At 37.0% G+C, this 25,879-nt stretch overlaps 1 protein-coding gene across 4 annotated transcripts; it reads left to right on the top strand.

The window, feature by feature from the left end:
- Nucleotides 1-156: 156 nt before the first annotated feature.
- Nucleotides 157-19,919, top strand: ARMC1 (armadillo repeat containing 1). 4 transcript variants are annotated; one of them, XM_032222484.1, is made up of 7 exons: nt 157-2,247; nt 4,630-4,826; nt 8,295-8,386; nt 12,715-12,904; nt 16,634-16,750; nt 16,861-16,935; nt 17,760-19,919. In XM_032222484.1, exons 2-7 carry the CDS (start codon nt 4,653-4,655, stop codon nt 17,949-17,951), a joined length of 840 nt encoding a protein of 279 aa, XP_032078375.1. In that variant the 5' UTR covers nt 157-2,247; nt 4,630-4,652; the 3' UTR covers nt 17,952-19,919. The 4 variants fall into 4 exon arrangements, with proteins under 4 accessions (XP_032078375.1, XP_032078374.1, XP_032078376.1 ...); XM_032222483.1 differs by having other exon boundaries at nt 4,627-4,826; XM_032222485.1 differs by lacking the exon at nt 157-2,247 and adding an exon at nt 2,317-2,582 and having other exon boundaries at nt 4,627-4,826.
- The last annotated feature ends 5,960 nt before the right edge of the window (nt 19,920-25,879 follow it).

Raw genomic sequence — 25,879 nt, 5'->3', positions numbered from 1 at the left:
GTTTTCACCATAATGCTCTGTCCCAAATTGGTCCTTCAGGTCTTTCAACGGTACCTCATCACCGCTCCAACCTACGGTATCTTACTGCTGGTTGTCCTACTCTCAGATATTAGCAGAGAATCCTTAAAAAAAGAGCACACATTCAACATATTTTCAGATCCCTTTATTTTGCAATTCTAGTACTACACAAAATGTTTTATATAGAGTAAAACCAACATATTAAAATTTAAAAGTCTTTTTCAGGGTTGCAGAACTGTATCTCTCCAAATTCATTACTGTAATCCTTGAACATTAGGTGCATTAGTTGTGCCTGATGAGAACTGTAGTTCAATCTGTAGCAAACCAAAGGTTAACTATGAGAACACTGAACTACAGATGTGATAACCACCCTCAACCCCAAACACCATACCAACAGGTTAAGGATATTGGAAAGTTTAATATTTGATCCTTTGCTTTTGGAATCTTCAAATTTTGGTCAGGATGGATGCAATGCTATATCTATGGAGCACCAGATTAGCAAAGACTAGCATCTTGAAAGCATGTCACACTGAATTGTGTGAGAGGGTAGCTTTCTGTGATTTTGATGTACAAATAAAACAAGTCATTGCTACTATTGCAAACAACACTGTAGATGTTTATGTATAACTTAATCTACTATTTTTTAAAAAAACCTATTCTCGATTAAATGTGTACAGGATTGCACCCTTAACCACATCCATGTGTTTCCTAAAGACCAAATGAATTTGTCTACTTTAAAAGTATAGTACACCTATACACTTATATATTCTTACTATCTATGATAGCAAAACTTTACAGATGCAGCCATTTGTCATCAGAGATGCTAATTATGTATAGAGGCCTATTTTGAAGCACCATGTATGTGAATGTAGAGTAGAAAATTAAAGAATTAGAATTATATTTATGGTAGCAGTTGCACTTCAGCAAAGTTATTTTCTGGGTATCATAAGCCTATACAAGAAACCCACTGATGGGTTTAACAATCACACAAACCTATGGTTTCTTAATAAGCAAGTAATTTGGTTTTGCTGGTACATTAAGCAAACTGAATTATAATAAAAACTTTGGTTTATAAATAGCTGGACTTATTCAATGTACAGTTATGTATAAATCAGGCCATAATGTAACCCTTTTGTAACTACTTATATATTTATCAGAAAACTATTCACAATGAGTCATTTTCAATTTTATAGCAACCTTGAGAAAAAGAAATTTAAACTGCAATTTAAATACAATTGTTCGTCCAACTCTATGTAATTTATTTTAAGGCAAACTAAGCCCAGGTTAGTACTTAGATGAAAAATTTTAGAAATGCCCTTGAAAGAAAGATGCCCTTGAAAGAAAGATAAAGGCAAAGCATTTCTGTAGAGCTGCCAACAAAATTGCATACCTGTTTCTCTGAAACCAGGTACGGAGTTGCTTTTGATTCAAAGGAAAAATCTTGGACAAGTAAATATATAATTGCACTATAAAAATTCCACTCTACGTCAGCCTCTTAGGAGCTTTCTTTCAGGACTCATACAGAAAGAATGACTGCACATTATATTCGACCCTAAGATCACAATCCTATACGATATTTGATTATTTGGCTAAAATAGTTAGGAGCTGCTAAACTCGGTGTGTGTTTGTGAGAGTGTGTGTGTCTGTGTGTGTGTGTGAGAGAGAGAGAGAACACTCTTGCCTTCGAATAAGCCTCACTACGGGAGTCCCCAGGCAAGCAAATGCGCGAGATCCGTCCCAAGGCGCACGATTTACACATTGCGCCTGCAAAGCGCAAGCGTAAGTTGCAACCATCAGAAACCGAACCAGAGCTTCTTGGGAATTGTAGTTGTTCAAAATGCCACCTAAAAAGTTGATTTCATTCTAACCCACAATGCCTCAGAATCCTTGACCCGGAATAAGCCAATCGGAGGGGGGGCTCATAATAAGGCGAGCTACGAATGGAGGGCAGACGCCTTCGGTTACAGCCAATCGCGTCTCAGGGATTGCAGCGGTGCCGAAAAGCGGCGATCGCCCGCCTTGCTGGATGAATGCTGCCTTGGCGGGTCGGCGATTCCAGTTCAGCTGCTGACCTTCGCCGGGCGCCCGGAAGTTTTAAGCGTCTCCTCTGCCCGGGTCTCCGGGTATGCGAAGGCGGCGGCAGCGGCATTAGCCGATACGTGATTTGGAGTGGTCCTTCCTCCGTGGGGCGGGAGTACCAAAGCGCCTCCCCTTCTGCGTCCAATGAAAGTGAGGGCGGTAATGGGGATCCCTGGACCTGGGAATGGGGCTTGTGGGGGACGAGGACGGGACGGACGGGTGGGCAGGAAAGGGATGGGGAGTTGAGGTGGGAGTGGATTGAAGGTGGCCGGCAAAGAACACAAGACGAAGATCATGAACGCCGCTACTTCTTCGATGCCTGGAGTTCTTTTAGATCTCTAAAATTTAGAGATCCAAATTATCCTCCTGGCCAAGACTAAGGATTTGCAATCACACAAGACCCAGTGGCAGTTGGCTGCTAGTTAAGGGTTTAGACTTAGAGCTCAACTCAATCTTGTTAACGTTCAAACGGAAACACAGATCGGGTAATTAGCTTTTTTTTTAATGAGTGAGGTTGCAATCCTATTTACCTCCCTTAAAACCAGTGTAGTGATTTCGTTAATATTATAGGATCCCTCCCAGTGCAAGAGTTGCAGTGCAACAAAATGCAAGGAGGCCAGGCAGTTGTCAGGGGTCGAGTGGCGTTAACCACTTGTAGGGATGAAAGCAAAAGAAAAGGTGCAAGGTCCAGTGTCCTAACTGGAATATGTATTGCTAGAAATAAGTTGCAGACTACTGGTGGATGAATATGCATAGGTTTGGACTTTGCAGTGCCATTTATCTGAAGGCTGTAATTGCGTGCTTGGAAGTGCTAGTGAAATTGCTCGATTTCCAATTAAGTATCCATAGAACAGCACTTCAAATTCAGTCACATATTTTCTTTAAGGCACTATTTCCCATAGTGGGGTTTCTGTGGTTTGAATCCTAGGGATTCATCAGACCTTATTATCTACAAATTTTTAAATGAAGTTTCTTTCTAAAGTTTGTGCGAGCAAGTTACTTGGCTTTGAATTTAGTTACAGTAAGAAACTGTTGAGTAGTTCTATGATATTTGTGTCGCACTAAACAAAATTTGCTCATATGTCAACTATAAAAACAGCAATATATATAGTATTTCTTATGTCTGCTCCTAAAATTCTTCACCTTGGCACTCCTTCAATTTGCTTTGGTGTGGAACTTCTGGATAAGAATCAAGTTTTTAGGGTTAGGGTTAAAGGCCTATTCAAATGGGGACAGTCACTTCCCATTTAGAAGGAGCTCTGCAGATAGTTGTCAACTTATGACCACAGTTGAGCCTAAAATTTCTGTTGCTGAGTGAGACAGTGGTTAAGTGAGTTTTGTTAAGTGAGTTCTATTGTTGAGCGAGACAGTTAAGTGACTTTTGCCCCATTTTATGATCATTCTTGCCACAGTTGTTAAGTGAATCACTGCAGTTAAGTTAGTATCATGATTAAGTGAATCTGATTCCCTATTGATTTTGCTTGTCAGTCGGTCGCAAAAAAGGACCACATGGCACTGGGACAATGCAACCATCATAAATATGAGTCATTTGTCAAGTGTGAAAAAGGATCACAAGTTATTTTTTTCAGTGCCATTGTAACTTCAAATAGTCACTAAATGAACTCATGTAAGTTGAGGACTACCTATATTTTGGGTTTACCTGAACTGAAAATATACCCTGCTGGTACGTATACTTCAAAGTAAGATTTATAGTGGTGGTTTTTCAGGGAATGTTGATCGCCATTATATATGGAATTAACTGTGAAACTTATAAGAATCCTCCAATATTTGTGGGAATGTAATATACTCATTGTGTTTCTAGCTTTTTATTTATTTAAAAAATGCTCCAAGCTGTGTGATTAAATTAAAACACCTACATTATTATTTATTACAAATACAAATAATATACCAATTACTTTATTATGTATTACAAATACAAATAATTATACCTATTACATAATGGGTAATTGTAGCCATGTTTAGTCTTTGAGAGAAAAAAATTAATTCACAAATGGTTATCATACTTAATAAATATTAAAAATCTACTTTCTATGTTTTTGTGATATTAACAAATAAAAAACTAAAATATTTATTTTCTGCATATATTAATCTTGCTAACGTGTTTATGTAGTCCTGTGGATTCTGATGCAGGACTTCACAATTTTAAAATCTCACAGCTTGTTTGTATGTGTGTGTGTGTGTGTCTATGTGTATCGTAGATTTTCATGGGTGTAGGTATGTTGGTCTTGTTGTATTCGAACACCAGCTTGAAGATGGCGAGTGAGACCTCGTTGAAACGTTGCCAAGACAATCTCAATCTTACACGGGAAAAGACCTGAATACAACAAGACCAGCATACCTACACCCGTGAAAATCTACGAAAGCATACATACATACATACATACATACATACATACTTACTTACTTACTTACTTATAAATTATTTTAAACCATAGCATGCATTTATGTTTTAGCACTTACGAAATTACTTCATATCACTATAGTTATTGATAACAACTTCCTTTATAGTAGAATCATATGTATGACAAAGAAAAATGAATACCTCAATGAATGTGGAGCCTGATGCACTCACTGTAGTAAACCAGCTGAGAGATCTGGCAGCTGATCCTTTGAATAGAAGAGCAATTGTCCAGGACCAGGGATGTCTACCAGGCCTTATATTATTTTTGGATCATCCCAACCCACCAGTTGTCCATTCAGCACTGCTTGTAAGTATTATTGGATAGCTCATCTTGTAGCATTAAGGGCTTTGGGTAGCTGTGGAATCTGAAATGTAAGAATTTAAATGCATATTTGCTATCATGCGTTTCCATGATTACACTCAAGTATTGTAACTACAAATGTGGAAAATTGTTTGAATTTGAGTTCTCTGGATGTGTTGAAACATCTTGAGTAGATCAGGTTAAACCCTTTATCCCACTGAAACATGGAAAGATTGCTGAAATGAAAATGATTATAGCACACTTAATATACATTACAGCTCATCTGCCTATATCTGGGATGGTGGCACGTGGAGCCATTTGTCAGGGCACGCGAGGTGTTGTCAGCTAGCCAGCGCGCATGCATGTGCTGGCCACCTGACTTCAGCCTTTTTTTGAGGCCATTTTTCTTCCTCCCCAGGCTCCAGAGGCTTTATAGGAGTCTGGGAAGGGTGAAAACAGCCTCCCCCACCCCCCAGAAGTCCTCCGGAGGCTTCAGGAGCTTCCCTGAAGCCTCCGGAGTGCAAAAAACTGGCCCTATGGGCACACTGGAAGTTCAGGAAGTGACTTCTGGTTTGCTTATAGGGCTGGTTTTAGCCCTCTGGAGCCATCTGGAGGGTTCCTTGAAGTGACTTCCAGTTTGCTCGTAGGATCATTTTTTGCCCTCCCAGAAGGCCCCTGAAAGCTCCGGAGGGCTAAAACCGACCCTACGAGCAAACTGGAAATCCGTTCCTGAATTTCCAGTTTGTCCATAGGGCCGGTTTTTTGCACTGTTATAAGCAGACTCTTAACAACTGAAAATACTACTCCAGTAGCAAAAAATTTACAGACCTTATGATTTGCCTTTATGGAAAGCTAGTTTCAAGGCTGGCTGGGGTATTGAGAATCTTGGAATGTATGTGGACTATAGGTATTCCTTGAATTATGACCAGAATTGGGACTGGAATCTCAGTTATTTGAGTGAAATGGTTGTTAAGCAAGACATCATAAGACTGCTTTTCTCAATGACCATAATCCAGGCACTCTGGGTTGCAGTTGTTAAGTGATATCAAGGGTCGCTAAGCAGACAAGGGTCCCAAGTAAAGAACACGGGCGAACCTTTCATTGGAGAAGACCTTGGGAGGCCTGATGCAGTTGTGTGTGAGTTCTGTGGGGTGTTGTGGACAAGTTTCTCTGTTCTGGGGGTTGAAAATCCTCCCTGATGAAATCTAAGCAGGATTTTTAGTGCTTGAGCGGAGAGATACTCATCTGTGGGTTGTGCTGGGTCTCCCAAGGCCTCCCCCCCACCATGGGGTTCCCCATACTCCTTATCTTACTGAGCTGCCTCCCTGCTCTCTCACTGAAAATCCTTCCTGGCAAAATTGAAGCAGGATTTTTAGTGCCTGAGCGGAAAAACAGTGCATAAATTTAAAAGTAATTTTTTGGGGTTTTAACATATTTTGCATATACATCAGTTGGTTTTGTAAGGAACATTATAATTTGTATATTGATATGGCTGGGGATGGGTGGCTCCGGCTAAGACACTGAGCTTGTCGATCAGAAAGGTAGGCAGTTTGGCGGTTCGAATCCCTAGTGCTGCGTAACGGAGTGAGCCCCCATTACTTGTTCCAGCTTCTGCCAACCTAGCAGTTCGAAAGCATGTAAAAATGGAAGTAGAAAAATGCAAGTAGAAAAATAGGACCACCTTTGGTGGGAAGGTAACTGCTTCCATGTGCCTCTGGCATTTAGTCATGCCGGCCACATGACCACGGAGACGTCTTCGGATAGCGCTGGCTCTTTGGCCTTGAAATGGAGATGAGCATCACCCCCTAGAGTCGGGAACGACTGGCACATATGTGCGACGGGAACCATTACCTTATGGTTGGGGAAATCAAGGCTGATGTTAATCAAAATGTTGGAAATATCATTTCTAGACAATCTTTTTTTCTAATCTTTTTTGAAAGCCTCCAATGATGGAGCAGCCACAACTTCAGGAAGCAGACTGTTCCACTTCTGAATGGCTTTCAGTCAACTAAGCTTCCCCCCATTGGTTCTTGTGCTACTCTTGACTGCTCTGGAGAGTAATTCATATACTCTGCCCTGTGACATTCTTTCAAATATTGGAAGACTGCTATCACATTTCCCTTAGCTTTCTTTTCTTTAGCCTAGGATTCTAAGACCTATGCACTTTTAACCAATTTCACAGGATCTCCAAGTCTCTCACCATCCTTGCCCACTTTCCTGCACTCTTTCTAATTCGTATTCATTTAACTCTTCATTGCATTTACCTAATTTGTGCTTCCAGAACTAATATGCAAATTAAAACCCAGTTATTTTTTAATATGCAGTTTCCCAAACACAGACTGTATATTCTAACTGCATATGTATTAGGTGGAATGTCCACATGATTATTAAAATCCCAAGTGTAGAAATAGCCAAATTTGAAAAAATATATATCTGAAATCGAACAAATCAGAATTGCCCATTATTAATTTTTTTCATAGAGAGACAAACATTATTTTTATATTTACCTAGCACATATATGCTAACAGAATTAGAATTAGAATAAGTTTATTTATAGGCCGCCCTTTTCCCTGAGGGGACTCAGGGCGGCTAACAACTTATATGGGAGGGGATACATACAATGACATATAACATAACATGTAATTAAAAAGAATAAACAACATTCATTCAGCATTCGGGTGGGGGCGAATTATAATCTTTACCCCCAGGCCTGACGGGATAGCCAGCTCTTGAGGGCTGCGCGGAAGGTCTGAAGGGTGGTGAGGGTACGAATCTCCACGGGGAGATCGTTCCAAAGGGTCGGAGCTGCTACTGAAAAGGCTCTCCTCCGCGTAGTGGCCAGCCGGCACTGGCTGGCAGATGGCACTCGGAGGAGGCCTAATCTATGAGATCTAATGGGTCTCGAGGAGGTAATTGGCAGAAGGCGGTCTCTCAAGTACCCAGATCCACTACCATGAAGGGCTTTGTGGGTGGTAAGAAGCACCTTGAAGCGCACACGGAGATCAACAGGTAGCCAGCGCAGCTCGCGGAGGATAGGTGTTATGTGGGCGAACCGAGGTGCACCCACAATCACTCGCGTGGCCGCATTCTGGACTAGCTGAAGCCGCTGGATGCTCTTCAAGGGCAGCCCCATGTAGAGCACGTTGCAGTATTCCAGCCTAGAGGTCACGAGGGCGCGAGTGACTGTTGTGAGAGCCTCCCGGTTCAGGTAGGGCCGCAACTGGCGCACCAGGCGAACCTGGGTAAATGCCCCCCGGTCACAGCCGACAGGTGGTAATCAAAGGTCAGCTGGTGAGAAGGGTGATATAGAAATGTGATGAATGAATAGATAAGCAGTAGCTTTATGTTGTAAGCATTAAATAACCTATTTCCCAATCTTTTGAATTACTACAATGCATTTTTGAGTGGTGTGAAAGAAAATGCTGAGAATGTCTTTTGCTTTGGTTGATTCTTTGATCCATTTGTTTCTAATAGGCTTTACGTTATTTGGCGGAATGTCGGGCCAATAGAGAAAGGATGAAAAGTGAACTGGGGATGATGCTGAGTTTACAGACTGTCGTACAGAAGTAAGTATAGCATGCTTACTGTGGTAAATGTGCCTTAATTGTCTTTTCCTTTAAAATTGCTTTCCAAGTCATATATACAGCAATTCAAAGGCAATTTGTTTTTGCTGATTTCATACAATATGATCATTTAATCTCTGCTTTAAAGGTAACAGTGATCATATGACTGGAGATACAGTGCACTGGCTGGAATTAGGAGGACCTGACATAAGTACCATTCATTCAGTGCCACTGTAGATTTGAATAGACACTGAATGACTGATGATAACCTGAAAACTACCTATATGAAGGTCCTAAGAGACAAGAAGTTAGCCCTGCTGTATCCCAAGTACAGGTTTCATCAGCTAATCCCAGCACTGCCAAACTTAAGGGAGTCTCATATTGTCGTCCAAAGTATCTGAAGGATATCAGTGTCCTAAATGTTGCTAAAAGGTACTAAAGTGCAGATTTTGTGCAGTAGTTTTGCTTATTTTATGCTTTATGTTAATTAGATCAGCGATCCATGAGTAGCTGAAGGTTAACATTCATAGCTTGTTTGATAATGCTGAGGATCTTTACAATGCCTTTCCCCCCTATTTTATAACTTAGGGGGATCTTGATAGCTAGGAACTTTTAATGCAGATTGGCAAATTAATGAAAGCCGAACTCTAATTATTTAGCTAGAAGCACTTTTTATTCCATGGTAGTCTACTTTTGCTAGGATATGTTGAACTAAATCCAGCACAGATTTTTCGAATTTATTAGTTGCCTAACATAATCAGCTAAATTAATATGTATTTAATTGCACAAGAATCCCTTGTAGGTATGTATCTCCCTTACCCCCACTTCTGTAAATCTAACCATTTCCATCAGTTTTAATTTAATACAGCTTTAATTGCTTGTAGTTCCTATTGGAAAAGTTTAAACTGATTATCTTGCCAGAAGCAAGGGGAGAATGATATCCTTCAATATGGTAATACTATGAATCCAGAATTCCTTGATGATAATTGAATAAAATCCTTTAGCTACTATGGCTATTATTCAATACAACAGAAGATAATAAGTGCACTGCTAATGGATAGCAGGAGTCTATTTTGAATCTATAGATTGAATTTTGTATTTTCTTCATGATTGACACACAAATTTCTCATATGATGGTGAGAAAAATACAAGTGTGACTCAATTCATTTTTAAGCTGGATTTTTTAAAATTATAGTTTGTGGAACAATAAGTATTTTGGTTTATGTACAATTAATGGTAAGCAATATCAGGAGAGGTAGCTCATTCTTTGATTTTGACTTTCTGGGATTCTTTGAAATTGTGAACATTTTATACATTAATCATTGAGGTAGCGAGACAATGGATGCACATTGTATTGTGCAATATGGAGTTTAGGAATACAGCTTCAGTTTAATTTTAATGTTTCTAAAGAAAAGGCAACAATGCCATCTGCTGTGCTTAATTGGAACATGCCTAAATAATTTTTTGAAGATATAGTTCACGTTTTTTTATGCAATTAGAACTAACTTATTGGGGAACAAAACAAATAATACAGCAAGTGTTTATTTGCTCAGTAACAAAGTACCTTGATTGACAAAAGGGTATAATAAAATAAGTTAAATACAATAATAAAATACTTACTGAATATTTACAACTGAAATTTTCTAGGAACTGATAATATTTTCATAACTATTACACAAAGGTGCCATTCCAGAAATATGGAGAAGAATTAACATTATTATTGTACCAAAGGAGCATTGTTCTGATTAAACTAAAATAGCCCTTAAATATAATCCCATTTTCAGCAACATTGGATTTCTATTTCTCCATTTTGTGGAGTATATGTGTGCTGAAATGTATTCATTACCCTTGTGATTTTGTGTTGATCTCTGAAACTATAAAACATATGTTAGATGTTAGACAAAGTGTGTGTATATACCTACAGGAAATATACATAGATACATATTTCAAAGCTACTATTTAACTGTATGCTAATAGCCTTTGTTAATGTTCATCTTAATGTTTATATAACAGCAATTTCCCATCTATCTTTAATATAATACTTTCTGAAAGGAAATCCAAGTAAGGTTGGGTTGTTTTATTCCAAGGCTAAGTGCTACTTTCTCAAATTTTTTATATAGCAATAGCAATAGCAGTTAGACTTATATACCGCTTCATAGGGCTTTCAGCACTCTCCAAGCGGTTTATAGAGTCAGCATATTGCCCCCAACAATAATCCGGGTCCTCATTTTACCCACCTCGGAAGGATGGAAGGCTGAGTCAACCCTGAGCCGGTGAGATTGAACAGCCGAACTGCAGAACTGCAGTCAGCTGAAGTAGCCTGCAGTGCTGCATTTAACCACTGCGCCACCTCGGCTCTCTGAGTAATACTCTCAGAGTAATATAACATTACTCTGGATGGGAGCAACGTATAACATTTCTATTCTGTTCCAAGCAACTTCCATATCTTTTTCCTTTATGTTCAGTTCCCCAGACTATCAGATCAGTCATGCTTATAGATTTAGATTTATGCCTTTCCATATGTACATATAAATACACTTACGGTTAAACCCTGTCAATGTTCCCTCTAATTTTTTTTCAGTGTGTGTGCGGAAAAGTATAGTGTTTGAGCGGCACATTTTCATGCCTGAGCACATGGATTTTTTTCACAGATGTTTCACAGAGCAATTGATATAGGATCTGAATTGGAATGGAGAAAAATGGTTTTGTGCATGAGTGTGTGTGTGTGTGTATGTGTGAGTTTGTGTTTGAGTGAGTGAGGGATCCGGTAAGGGAACTGCGCCTATTTAGAAAAGAAGGTAAATTATTGCAAACATGATCAGTCGAAGATAAGTATGGGGACAGGTTGGGCGGTAGAGAGAAAGTGATAAAAGAGTGGGAGAGAGGAAGAGAGGAAGAAAAGAGGGAAGAGAGACAGAGAAGGAGAGAGAAAGTGACAAGAATGGGAAAGGAGAGAAAGAGAAGAGAGACAAAGAGAAAGAGGATGAGAGAGACAAAAAGAGACAAAGAGGAGAGAAGGGAGAAGGAGAGAGAAAGTGATGGAAGAATTGAAAAGAAGGAGAGAGAAAGAGAAGAGAGACAAAGAAAGAGGATAAGAGAGACAGAGAGAGAAGAGAGGAAGAGGAAAGAGTAGGAGAGAACATCTCATTTCAATCCTGAGGTGCAAATATTCTCTTTGATTGGTAATTTTATTTGTCCATTTACTATCCAATACTCTCATTTCTCCTTAAGTTCATCAAGAATTCCCTTCTTTTTATTGAATTTATCACAATACTTTGAGAACAACTTTTTCAGCATAGCTTTACAGCTATTTAAAATATATAGTAATTTAGGTCAGGTTTTCAGAACATTAGTCTATTTATAAGTCACTAAGTGCAAAGAAACAGAATTCAGAAAGTTGGCTTCCCTTTTTATAATTGCCTATTGCCTGCTTAATTTTCTACCTACATTTTTGATAACTGATATTCACTGTTGACCCAAGAAGCAAAGAACCCCTCCCTCCCTCCCCCCTCTCTCTGTCCGTCTGTCTCTCTGTCCGTCTGTCTCTCTGTCTCTGTCTGTCTCTCTCATCTGGCTCTCCTCTCCTATTATCGTGGAAGGTGTCTCACAAAAACCACTGTGCGGCATTTGGAAACTGCTGCGCGGTGTTTTGTTGCCATGTGCGCAGCCACACAGCCGCACAGTTTAGAGGGAGCATTGAACTATGTGTTAAACATTTTCCCTTAAACAGATATTATTTAAAGAGTCATATTTCTAATTCATTGTTGGGGCTCTGAATGTCTCAATGTCTTTTTTTGAATTTTCTCATCTGATTGTCACTCTTTTATTCAATGTCAGCTACCAGATTGTTTTGCTCCTTATACTTACTTTGTTCATGCTCCCTCTCCTCCCATTCATCTCTGATTTTTCTGTTACTACTATGCACTGGAGAATGTCAGTTGACTACCACAAATCTATGATTTTTTTCTTATAGACGTACAACAACTAGCTCAGTGTTTCTCAACCTCATCCACTAATATGTCTGGACTTCAACTCCCAATAGACAATTTAACCCAACATCCATAATAAATTAACAATAATGATAAAACAAGACAGCAAACCCTTTCTCTGTCATCTTCTGGAAAGTATTTAGCAAAGGAATCTTTTTGTAAGGGGTAATTGTTTTGTAAAACTAAGGACCAAGATTGAAAAATAGTCTTAGGATCTATAGTCCTGGTTATATTGTAGAAGTAAAAAACAAACAGCTGTTTTTTCTGGGAGAATTGTAAAAGAAATTGGGTTAAGAAAAAACTATAATACATCTAAATAAATATGATTTTGCTTTGCCTTAGGACCACAACGCCTGGGGAAACAAAACTATTAGCTTCAGAAATCTATGATATTCTTCAGTCTTCCAATATGTCTGACATGGACAATGTGAATGAGATGAATTCTAGACGTCGAAAAGCTCAGTTTTTTCTTGGAAGTACAAATAAACGTGCTAAAACAGTAGTTTTACATATAGATGGCCTTGATGATTCGGTAAGAAATTCATATACATTTTAGAATTTATAACTCACACTGAAATATGAAAAAGAGAACAATTGTTTTTTGTAAACATATTCTCTGTGTGTAAATTAGATGTAATGTGTAACTAAATGTAAATATAATTAATCTGCGTTAAGTCTATTTTCAAATCCCTTGGGTATGACTTATTACAAATAACTTTGTAATGAACATTTCAGGAATAACTTTACATTTCCCAAGAAACTAACCACAGAAATGTCTCTGAATATATACACTTATTGATCTATGTTCATCCACTTTAAGGCCTGGAAGTAAGTAAAAGACCTGGGTAAGAAATTGGGCATATGTAATTACAATGGAAATCTATAGGAAAATAGTGTCATAGGCCGAACAGGCTGCCAATCTTATTAGGTGGCTGGCTACACGTTCTTTCAGAATATTCTTTTCAGGTTCATTCTGATTTCCATTCTCTCCTACACCAATAGATTCATACAAAACATGTAAGTGTTTATATATTATTCTACTTGGTGGTTTATAATATACAATCATAGAAAATTAAACTATAAATCACATAATATAAAAAAGGTACTAGGATTGCCTAGGCACACAAAATTCTTGGTTATTTTAACTTTCAATACCACTTCTACCAATTTATCTGGAATAAATAAAGCTGACTAACATATTATCCTGATCCCTCCTGGTCTCTTTTAAAAATTAGTGTCATATTTGATGCCTTCCAGTCTTCTGGCATTGAACCCTATTTGACAAACAAGTTACTCATTTTGGGGAGTTCAGCGGTGTCACATCTTGAGCTCTTTAAGAACTCTGCCATCTGGACGTGGCGATTGTTTTCTAAAATAATACAGTATGGGAGACAGCAATATTTCACCAATACTACAACTGCTGTATGGGTTATTTGCAACCAAATAAAGGGAACATTATTTTTCTTGCTACTTTTTTATTTAAAATTCTCCTTAATTTTTTTTATTAAGAATAAAAAGAAATTGTGTCTACCAAAAAAATAGTAAGTTTTTTAAAAAAAATTGGCTTTGTTTGCAGTCGTTATACATTGTATATTTCTTTTGACTGCTGGATAGTAGATATTAAATGAGATCTCAGTGGAGTTTTTATAGAACGTCAAATAGATTCTGTAAATTTATCCTCCATTTCCCCGTAGAAAACATCCGAGGACCATGTCTAGCTTTTTATGGCTGCCCAGAAAAATATAAAACTGTTTGAACAGGTTATCTACAGTGCCCCTTATGTTTCAGTTTCAGTCCTATATCATTGTAAATTATTGAACCTGATCTTTTGCTGCATTGCCTTACATCTTGGTCAAGTTAGCCTGTAAGAGAAGCAGATTTACAGATGATGAATCCTCACTAATAAAGCTGGTGGGGTGATAATCTGAGTAACAATCAGCATGCACGATGTGGGAAGTATGAATGAGATGAAATCTGATCTGAATTGATCCAAATGGTTGAGGCAGGTTGATTTAAATTACAAATGATTCCAAAAAAGATTTCTGTGGAAGGATTCAATTTGTTTTAATAGATTTAAAGGCATCTCACATATTTAATGATTCAGCTTTCTAAATGGATTCAGTGATTTGACTAAATCTTCAAATCAAGTATTTGCTCAGACCCAGTATGGACTCAGGCCTACACTTCCAGAATAACATTTATTTCTCTTTTGGCTTTCTTTCTCCTTCTTTCATTAAAACAGATCTAATTAGTTCGCCTAAATTTGTCCCTGTTATTGTAATTAACTTGGTTGTTTATGTGTTTGGCCATTGGTGGAAAAGCCAAGAAAATACTATGGAGTCCTTTGTGCTCTCTGAACTTGATTATTTCCTTGCAGACATTTCATTACCCAAGTAGTAAAGACCAAACTCACTCTCACAGATGATGTTACCTTAGTTGGATAATTAAATGTCCTTAAGGTCTCCTCATAACCAGACATAACTTCATATCTCTTTTAACCTTGATCAAGTACATCAATTTTATAATCCATTTAATAAAGTTGATCTTTAATCCCTTCAAATAATGTTCTACAATTTGATTTTTTAAAATTATTTTCTTCTTCCCTTCTCACAAAATTCTTGGAAGTTTTAACAAGACTCTTGTAAATCCAATGTAGGAAAATTATCCAGGACCACAATTGTTGGGGGCAATATGCTGACTCTGTAAACTGCTTAGAGAGGCTATAAACACTATGAAGTGGTATATACGTATAAGTGCTGTTGCTATATTCCCTATCATTTTTGTAGGCTGTCATTTTTAAGTCTACTTTGAGTCTACTTTAAAATTAATCTCAATCTTGACAGGGAAAACTTGTTCCTCTCCCATAACATTTATTAAACACATAGATACTTTTAAAATTAACTTTTGGGTCCAGTGTTCAAAAATATCCTTCAATATATCCAATGTTAAAATATTTTACAATAGTGCATTCACTAATTTATGCGTTCTTCTCCTTTAATTGTTATCTTTAGTTCTTCTGGTGCCCTCTAGTGTCCAACCGTCAAAGTCTCATCCTAGCTACTTTTTTAAAAAAAATACAAAACAAAAGCATTTTTTTCACTGAAAAGGTTTTTATAATAATTTTAAAATCTTACTCCAATTCATCTGTTCCATCAGTCTGTTTGTAACCTTCTGAAATTAAAATTCTACTAACACTTTTGCTGTTTCTTCTACACACTTAAAAAAACAACCCTTAAACGTCTAATTAAAACTTTTCCCAATAAGTATAGAAGAAAATTCATTCATTGATTTCAGCCTTGCCAAACCAAAGAGTTAACAAACAATTTCTGAAAGTAATTAGAAAAGGAAATGTGTGAAACTAGTATCCTTTTGAAGGTACCAACTGTGGTTTGAGCAACATGGCTATTTTCTCATCTTCCATAACTGTTAAACTGCTAGCGAAGAGCAACTGTCCGGAGCAGTGGTCTCCAACCTTGGCAACTTTAAGACTTGTGGAGTTGCCGGCTGAGGAGTTCTGGGAGTTGAAGTCCACAAGTCTTAATGTTGCCAAAATTGGAGACCCCTGGTCTGGAGCATTTGCGGGTGATCTGAAGGACAAGGAAGGAATCACAAAGATCTGGTCAACTTGCTGGCTCTTCCTTCCACTGTAGCCATTAACTCTGCTTTTAGCAGAGCCATCTTCAATTTGCCATTTCTTCCCCAGAAGTCCCTAAAAGAATTAAAGAGTTGATGAAACTAGCATAGGTTACTGTTGTGTTGTTGCATGGAAGAGGCCCTGTCATTTGCTTAAAGCATAAGATGAGCTTGTGATTTTATAAGCAGACATTGTCAGTTGACATCAGAGTTGAGTTGTGTAGTGCAGTGATGTTCATGAGCTGCCACAGATAAGGAAGCTGAAGGATGTAACAGCTGCTTTGATGCATTCAGTCAGTATGGATACAAGATGTCTGATAAATAGCAACTTAAAACTAACTGCTCATCAGCGAGGATTTCAGTCAGTCAGAACTAAATCACAAGAGACTGTTTAGCTGATCATAACAAAGAAAAGCTGCTTTGCTTTTCAGCACTTTCCATCATTATTCACAGTTGATTTCTCCTTAGTTTGCCTTCAGAATGTAAGCAGAAATGTTACCTTTTTATTTCCCTACAGCCAAATACAAACAATTATTTCTTTTTGTTTAAAAATGTTGTTCTGCTAGATGTTAACTTCATGTTATTTTCCTTAGCATTGATCCATTAACTGCATCTCTTTAATTTCCAGTCACGGAGAAACCTGTGCGAAGAAGCCTTACTTAAAATTAAAGGGGTCATCAGCTTTACATTTCAAATGGCAATTCAAAGATGTGTTGTCAGAATCAGATCAGATTTAAAAGCAGAGGTAAGCATTCCCAATGGTTTGCTTTCATTATTTTCAGATTCAGGTAGAGATTTTTTTTATTATTTTTTATTTTGCTGCTCTTATTGTTTCCCTTTTCCATTTTTGTGCAGGCACTGGGCACAGCAATAGCATCAACCAAAGTTATGAAAGCCCAGCAAGTTGTAAAAAGTGAAAGTGGAGAAGAGGTGAGAGAACTGCCCACCCAATTAAAGTATATTGTTAAAAGACACTCAGACAGGGGTGTCAAACTCATGGCCCACAGGCCAGATGTGTTACGTGCCCACCCCTGTTTTAGCGAAGGGGGGAAAAGTCATATGATATGTCACATGACAACAACATGATGATGCAAGTTTGACACCCTAGCACTAAGATAACAGCAGCAACAATAATTGTAATCTTTTCATCCAATATAATAATATCCATCACATATAAATGAAATTCTAGGCAGATAAATTTTCCAACCTGCTTTGAGCACCAATATCTGCATAACAGTGCAACAGTATGTGTGGATAAGAAAAGCCATCTATGTTTAGATAGCCCTGTGGAACTCATGAGCATGAAGAATACACACACACACATACACACACACGTACATGTGTGTGTGTGTGTGTGTGCTATTTGTGCTGATAAATAAAGGGAGATACTACACAAATGTAACAAAGGCAACAGTAAAAATATTGGGTTTCTGTCGTGATGGTCTCTTGTGACGAGCCGATAGACAGAGAATGGAAGCAGTTTGCTTCCTCCCACATTTGGGCATACCAGGGGTTGTGACACTAAATACATACATACATACATACATACATACATACATACATACATACATACCTAAGCTTTAAAAAAAAACACCCTTTAAAAATCATTTTTATCCTTTCTGCTAATAAAAGTGAAATGATCTGAAAGTGATTGCAGAAATAAATGTAGCCTAGCTGAAAAGCAAAAGCAAATTTTGAAAAATAACGTATGATATTCCACGATGCGTGTTAACACCATGTTTCATTTTTTGCAGATGTTGGTTCCTTTCCAAGATACTCCAGTAGAAGTGGAGCAAAATACTGACCTTCCTGAATACTTGCCAGAAGATGAAAGTCCTTCAAAGGAGCAAGACAAAGCCGTGTCCCGGGTTGGATCACACCCAGAAGGGGCAGCCAGTTGGCTGAGCACAGCTGCAAATTTTCTTTCCAGATCCTTCTATTGGTGACTTTGAATCAAGGCTAAAGGACTGTGCCAACCAACAGGGGGTAGTTTTCCCATTATTTTGGCGAACTGCCGAGTGCAATTTGCAATAAGTTATCGTAACAGATATTTTTAGACTACACAAAATATATACTGTGTTTTACATTTTATTGGACATTTTGGCCTTTTGAGCATTCAGAAGATGGAAGCCTCAAATCAACGTTTGTTCATTCCCTCCTCCCCCTCCTTTTATGTTTTATTGCCTCACTTTTTAATGTGGGTCCATGATCAACCAAACATTTTTGAATTTATGAAGCTTTAAGTTAACATTCATGATAAATAGGTGCAGAGCCCACTCAACAAAGATGTCAGGACATACGTGCAAAGAAATCGTTAGCTCTGATTTTACAAAATGAAATGCCTTTTTTTCCTTTTCTTTTTAGCCTTATTTCAGATTATATATTTCAATTAGAAGAAAAGAAAGACAGATTTATTCACCTTTTTTTTCAGAGCCAGGGTGTCATGCTCTATTTGTAGGAATGTAAGATGACTTGGACTTGGAGATTTGTTTTTTTTTTTTAATTGTTAGCCCGTAACCACTTTCAATAGGAACGTTTTAGTAAGAAGAAGTTAAGACAGAAATGCATGTCTATTTATACACATTATAAATAATCTGCTGTAAAAATGCTTCTGACGAAGGCTGTGATTTTCCAAGGATGACAAGAAACTATTGATTGGAATGTAGGTCTTTGCTTTTCACAGACTTCAATTTGTTCCCATGACACTTTGTCTGTAGTAGAAAGTGTGGTGACTGATTTGGAAACAAACTTTTGAGTGAGAGCTGAAAATACAAGTTTATGGAGAAGGGATAAGAAACAGGATGCTGAATATGCCATTGTGCTGCTACATTTTAAACGTTTTGGCTTGATAGAAACCATATATTATTCCTATTGCCTTTTAAAGAAGCTGATGTCCTGTGTCAATAGGGCTGATATTTGGAGCTGTATGACAGTCTGTCATGTCAGAGCCAGGAGCAGGGCAAAATTAGTGCCTGATAGCTAGGGTTGAGGGGCATCTTTGAAAAGATGAAAAGTTCCTAAAAGTGCATTGTAGTTAGTCTGTTAAAACACCTATACTTGGAGAGCATCATCTTGCATCGTAGCTCCTTAAAGAAGTTCTAAAGTGCTTGGATCTTGTCTTTTAGTTCCCAATAGTGATAAAACAGGTGCTGTTTCAGTCGGCAAGATGTTGAGAAGAGCAATTAGATTATTGAAATTTCAGCTGAGATTTTTCTCAGTTTGTTAGAACAACTGCTACGTTGCACCACAGGAGTATAGCTGAGAAATTGCAGTGCTGTTCAAAATTAAGTCCTTTGCAATTCATTTTGTGCTACAGTTGTTACAGATACTGACTTTTTTGAGGCAAAGCTTTATCTTTTGGAAGACCGTAGATTTGTCTTGCACAATTGCAGCAATTAAATAGCATCATGGAATTCTCATATAAACAAAACTAATGTGCAACAGAGAAGGAATAGTCCAAAAATAATTTAAAATTCACCTGAATGCAGTGTCCTTTTAAGATGAAGAATTTACTTTCAGATTAGATTATTTTCTTTTATCATATCTTTATTTGGTTAAAGTTTACACACACAGAATACAAGCTTTCTAAGGCATGTATTATAATCAATATTTATTACAAAGCATATTGCTGTCTAGAATGTTACAATACCAAATGTGTTTGCAAAGATCTCCGCTGTGTAACTATGGATGCAATGTTTACTTTTCATTTTAACATCTTTTCTCTACATTTTGCATTGCCGCACACCTCCTTTACTACATGACACATCTCTTTGGATATTAGTGATTCTATACTAGTAAATATTAAAATGTGCATTTGGTTTGTAAGTATGCTTTTTTGGTCAGTATTGCAGCTGTCCAGTTAATGTATCTGTAAAACAGATTTTGCAAAACTGTAAAATAAAAGTGTAATATAATGAACTGGCATCCTTCTACTTTTATAAGGATTTTTCCAGCATTTTTGAAACACGAAGTTCAGAATTCATAAGATGACGGTTTGTTTGCAGCGGCCGAAAAGGATTTTTTGTAAGTGCAGTTGCATTGTGAATGTACACTGGTTGCTCACAAAAATAAAAATAGGAAATAGTTTTTCAACCTATTTTGACCACAAATAAAACTTATGCTGCTTGTTAGCAGAAACTGAGAATATGGAATGCTTCAACCTCAAAATGCCCTATTACATCCTTACTATAAGTGTCTTGATGTAAGAATAGCGGTTCTGATTTAATGGCAGAAATATGTCCTTGAAACGGACTATTCTAAATGTTGTACCAAGATTTAATTATTCTATTATTTCAAAGCTGATCCAATTCTGGTAAAGTTGGAACAAGACATTTTGGTGAGACAGTGTTGTAATCTTGAAATATTTTGAATTTATCTATTAAATCTTATGCAACAATGAGAGGTTTCCTCTTTGGAGAAATCATTTATATACTCTCCAGCAGGAGAAGAAAAAAAAACTGCATCACACCTTATCTATTACTTTAGGTAAGGATATAAGAAAAATGGCCCATAAAATGAAAAGATTAATTTAATTTCTAGATATAGTTCTGATTGCAGTGTCCTTCAAATGTGGACAGTGCATGTTTAATCAAATTTTATGTAAAGAATATTACTAAAACCTCCAGATATTGGCAGAGTTGTATATTTTATATATTGCTGAGCCAACTGAAGCATGTTGCTGTCTATATTATGGAGCCGTTATATTAATTTCCCAGGTGAGCTGAACTACTGAAGCAAAATATGGTTCTTTTGTAAGAAGTGTTTTTTTCATCAGGACACAACACAGGCCAAATAGTCATGCAAACCATACAATTATATGCATTTCTGTTCAAATGAAAATGCTACTAAGCTCATAGTACAATATTGTAACTACCTACAGGATAATTTTATTCTTGCTGTTTTTTTCAATACCGGATTTTCAATTTAGAGGGAACCGCCACTTGTAAGAATATCACCATCATGGCAAAACGTGTTAAGAAAATTCTGAAACTTACATTAATTTTTATTTTCTTTTGGTTTCTATTTTTAGTAAAAGGAACATTTAATTTTTGTGACCTTTCATTGTTCTGTGGAAATAATGTCTCCTGGATATTTAAGAATGAAAATTACTTTATAGAAATTCTCCAAAACATGTTATAAATCCCCCCTAAATGCCTGTTTCTGCTCTCAGATTGGTCATATCTTCATATCTTGCAGGAAGATTTTTAGATTGTTATGATTGATTGATTGACATTATGATTAATTAGTAGAGAGTGTTCCCACTGCTATTGAGCAGAGATTCATTTTTCAGATTATTTCCTTTCGTTTTAGTGGTTGGATCTCCAGTGTCATCTTTCCAATGGACATGAGAATACATTCTCTTGCTCAATTCATGGTCTTAACTAGAATTTCTATTTTCCCTTTCCTGAAGTTTGTGGGAAACAAACAATCTGATGGGAATTCTCCTACATTTTGGCCTACGGTATAGTTAAAAAGCCAGATGTGGGTTGCTAGTATCAGATGAACAGCAATAAAATCCAAAAGTCAAAATTCAAACCCAAATATAGAAAAAATGCATAAAGTAATACAACATGGCTATGTTTGGTTTCAATGCATTTCTAGGATGACTTAATGAATTAATGTATTTTTACTTCCTTCCTGTGTGATTGTCATTACATTGAATACTTTTCCTTCAGTATTATTTGAAGGCAATACTACAATTAGTTGTTAGCTAGTAGCAGTTAGCGATTGGTGTGTGAAATCATGTTGACATGTACATTTTGCCCTAGTGTTAATTTCAAAGCCACAACATCATTTGCAAAGTAAAATGCATGTGTGCATTTTATGGGCTATATGGGCTAAAATAATTGTTACTTGAACTACCTGTTATAACTTAGGTACTCTTCATATTTATTTTATTATGTACAAAGTGGATGGATTCCAAAGCTTTAAAAAAATCTTTGAAGTATTTGCTTTCTGTTTAAACATGTATTTTAAAATGTGATGCTGTTCTCTCAAATCAACACCAGATGGCAGAACAGTGATAGTATTGTGGAAATTGAATATTAAAGATGTTGATTGCAAATGCTCCCTCATACTTAGGTGAGAATTGTTCATTTACCTTGGTCTTTTGCAATATGTAGATTACTTTGATTCATTTAATCTCTAATGTAGACTATTTACAATATAACGTAAAATAGTAGATTGTTATTTTAATAACTTTTTTTTAGTGTTTCTGTGTGGTTGAATTAGTTGCAGCAAAAACAACAGCATCTTGTGAGGTTTTAAACATCTTTATTAATAGATGTTTTTGTGGATTAGAGTTCAGTTTAGCAGTAACATTCTGCAATATTTATTTGACGTTAATAAACTTGACTGAGGGGAAAAATGATCAGAAAGATTTGTCAGTTTTTAACGAACTTTAATAATGATAAAATATAATTCATTTCAAAATTTAATACATCCAGACCCACATAGTTGACACATTTTTGAGGAAAATAAAATATCAAAATATCCTTTATTTGGATGTATAGTGGAGTAAAGGGGATAGAGCCAAGGTGGCGCAGTGGTTAAATGCAGCACTGCAGGCTACTGCTAGATCAGCAGGTCAGCGGTTCAAATCTCACCGGCTCAGGGTTGACTCAGCCTTCCATCCTTCCGAGGTGGGTAAAATGAGGACCCAGATTGTTGGGGGCAATATGCTGACTCTCTGTAAACCGCTTAGAGAGGCCTGAAAGGCCTATGAAGCGGTATATAAGTCTACTGCTATTGCTATTGCTATAGGAAAACAGGTGGGAAAGGGCATATACCATAAAGAACCAATGTAGAGTGTAAAATGAATAGGTTCCCCTCACATATGTGCTAGTCGTTCCCAACTCTAAGGGGTGGTGCTCATCTCTGTTTGAAAGCCAAAGAGCCAGTGCTGTCCGAAGACGTCTCTGTAGTCATATGGCCAGCATGACTAAACTCCAAAGGCGCATGGAACACTCTTACCTTCCCACCAAAATGGTCCCTATTTTTCTATTTGCATTTTTACATGGTTTCGAACTACTAGTTTGGCAGAAGCTGGGACAAGTAACGGGAAGTCAGTCCAGTACGCGGTGCTAGGGATTCGAACTGCTGAACTGCCGACCTTTCTCATCGACAAGCTCGGCGTCTTAGCCACTGAGCCACTGTGTCCCTCATAAAATGAACAGGCTGTTACAAAATCAAGCTCTGCTATTGCATAACTCCACATTCTTGCAGTGGGAGTTGTTACAAGCAGTAACTGGATAGATGCTGTCAGAATCTAATTGTATATAATTCAGTTTGGTCACTGAGGGACCTAGTGTATGATAAGAAAACCATGTTTTTGGTCTTGTAAAGATAAAGTAAGAGAGTTACTACTGCTCTATGATGAGTTAGACAAGAGCAAGTTGACATTCCAGCATTCTAACTTTCTTTACATTGCTCCAATCCCCTCCCCGCAGGATCTTAGTGATGGTGGACATTCAGGACAGGGCTTTCCAATTAAAGCAGTTCAATTCTTTGCCTAAAGAAGTCAGAGGAATTTCTTTATTGTACCTGATATAATACTGAAAAATACTTTTCCATCAAACTTTTAAATTGTTTCAATTTTTACAAATTTTATTTTGATAAATGGGCAACAGTCTCACTTCAAGTTAATTTCTAACTCACCTGGTTCAGTATTAGCGACCCAGACTATCAGCTATTGTCCCAATGTTCAGGAAGAGGTTTGGATTCGAGAATTTTTTTCTATGAAAACCAAGGTATTCTTTGTAGACGCTGATTTGATTATCTTTACTTTTTTGCTGTTCTTTTTAAATTTCAAGTTTTACCAAGACTCCAAAGAAATGAAATAATAAATGGGAAAGCATAGAAACTTGATAGGAACCATCCTTCAATTGCCTTCCATAGTCTTTTATAAATCAGTAAAACAGTAAAATGAGTGAGATCCAGTTCCATCTGCCTTATTTTTTTAAAATAGCTTTCTTTCCATCTCACTTCAAAATACTTTTTGAAACTGATTCATCCTCAAGAGGTAATAAGACCAGATTTTGTTATGTTTTATTTTTATGCATCATTGTTCTTAATTTTATGATTTGTGAAACTTGAGACCTACCAGCATAATGCTTTATTTCCATAAATAGTTACTTTTGGCCAAATGTCTTGCATCAAATGTGGTGAGACCATTTTTATGACTTTTGAAAATGTTTTGGCTTTCCTTCTGGCTATGAAATACTGGATCAGAATAAATGCTTTTCAGCTAGGCTTGATAGTGTTAAACTAACTCAGAATGTGAGCAGCTACCATGCTGAACTGGCCTAACTGACTGCTTCTTGTCTCTCCTTGTTAGACAGATCAGGACCACAGGACATATCAAAAGCCTGTTACATCTGAAGATGAAGGTTGCATGTTTAAATTTCATAAATACTAGCCATTCTACATTCTTTAAGAAGATTTGGTTATGCAGATTTGGTTTTTATGGTATACGCATAGCTCTGTTTATATTGGTGTGTGTTGACTATCCATTTTGAAGGATGCCACAGGAAATTATTACATGGATACTTTTCCTATACAGTGCCTTTATTATCATAGACACAGTGAATGATGGTTCTTTTTTTTTCAAATCCAACTCCTATTTCATATGGAACAATATTCCATCTCAGACAAAATCTCCAAGATTTTCAGATAGGATGACCAGAGTAGGAAATTCTGGGACTTGTAGGCACAACACATCTGGAAACACAAATTTGAGGAAAGTCAATATACTTCTCAGGAATTCCTGTAACTTTTCTGGTTTTCTTCACTTGTTTACCGTATCAAAATCACATCCAGTCATGTCAAGAAGCTATTGAGAACTTCATAAAACACAAAGAATCTGTTATCTTCCTATTTGCTTCCAACATTTATCTCAGTGTTATATCCTGATATAGAGGGATCCATTCACGTCTATCAATGAAGAAGAGTTTTTATAGTAATTGGGCAAGCATCAAAGCTGAAGCATAAAATAAATTCAGTGGGGGGAGGGAGGACACATATAAGCAATTGTCAACACTCCAAAAATGCATGACACTTAGCTCCAGTAATCATGCTTACAAAGGATTTTAAGAATTAAGTGGCTATTTGCTAATAAGATTGATCTTTGTGTAAGAGATTAGCAACATCACATAGTGTAGAGATCTGGTTCAACAACATTAACACTGCATCTGTTATTCCTCTATTGCAACAACAGGTTAGTTGCAAGTAGGGAGAACTAGGTAAGATTTTGATTTTCAAAAAATAGTCCTTTCATCAATGAAAGTGCAAAAAGAGGGCTACAAGAGAACTCTTTTAAAATCAAGTTAATATATACTTTAATATGGAAGGACATACTCTGACTAATGTTGAAAGTGTTATGTAATATGCTAAGATTAGATTGACTGTGAACTTGTTTCTCTCTGAAAAATCTTCAAAGATTTTTATCTTTTTTTGTAATATGCCTTTACTCTTTCAATTTGGAGTTACAGTAGAATGAATCATTTGCAATAGGTATTGTTTCCATTTTCAGATTAACTGTCCAGTTTTTTCAGCAATAGAAAAAGCATGGGAATAACGTAAGGACTCCTCCATGGGAAAACACTCATGCTTTTTAGGCAGTAAGTGACACCACAATCCCAGCATTTACTCTCTTTCCAGCCATCCTCAAGTGCTTGGTTTGCATGTGGAAATGTATAAGATAGAGAGGATCCAATAGATCTTTGCTAATTGGATTCCAGATTTATTTAATCTTCAGTTCCCAGAATTACTAACCAATATAGCCTGCAGCAAAAGGGGTGTAAAAACTAATCTGATTATTAATAAAAAGGCATTAATCATGTGGAAGGAAGCTGGAGTCATTCTGGAAGAAAGTCAG

The sequence above is a fragment of the Thamnophis elegans genome, chromosome 8, assembly GCF_009769535.1.
Source record: "Thamnophis elegans isolate rThaEle1 chromosome 8, rThaEle1.pri, whole genome shotgun sequence".
Lineage (NCBI taxonomy): Eukaryota > Metazoa > Chordata > Lepidosauria > Squamata > Colubridae > Thamnophis > Thamnophis elegans.
This window is presented reverse-complemented; position numbering and strand designations above follow the sequence as displayed.

Coding starts and splice junctions, on each gene's coding strand:
- ARMC1 (XM_032222484.1), top strand. CDS start 4,653: ATGAATACCTCAATGAATGTGGAGCCTGATGCACTCACTGTAGTAAAC. Junction 8,387..12,714: donor TTACAGACTGTCGTACAGAA/GTAAGTATAGCA, acceptor GCTTTGCCTTAG/GACCACAACGCCTGGGGAAA. Junction 16,751..16,860: donor GATCAGATTTAAAAGCAGAG/GTAAGCATTCCC, acceptor ATTTTTGTGCAG/GCACTGGGCACAGCAATAGC.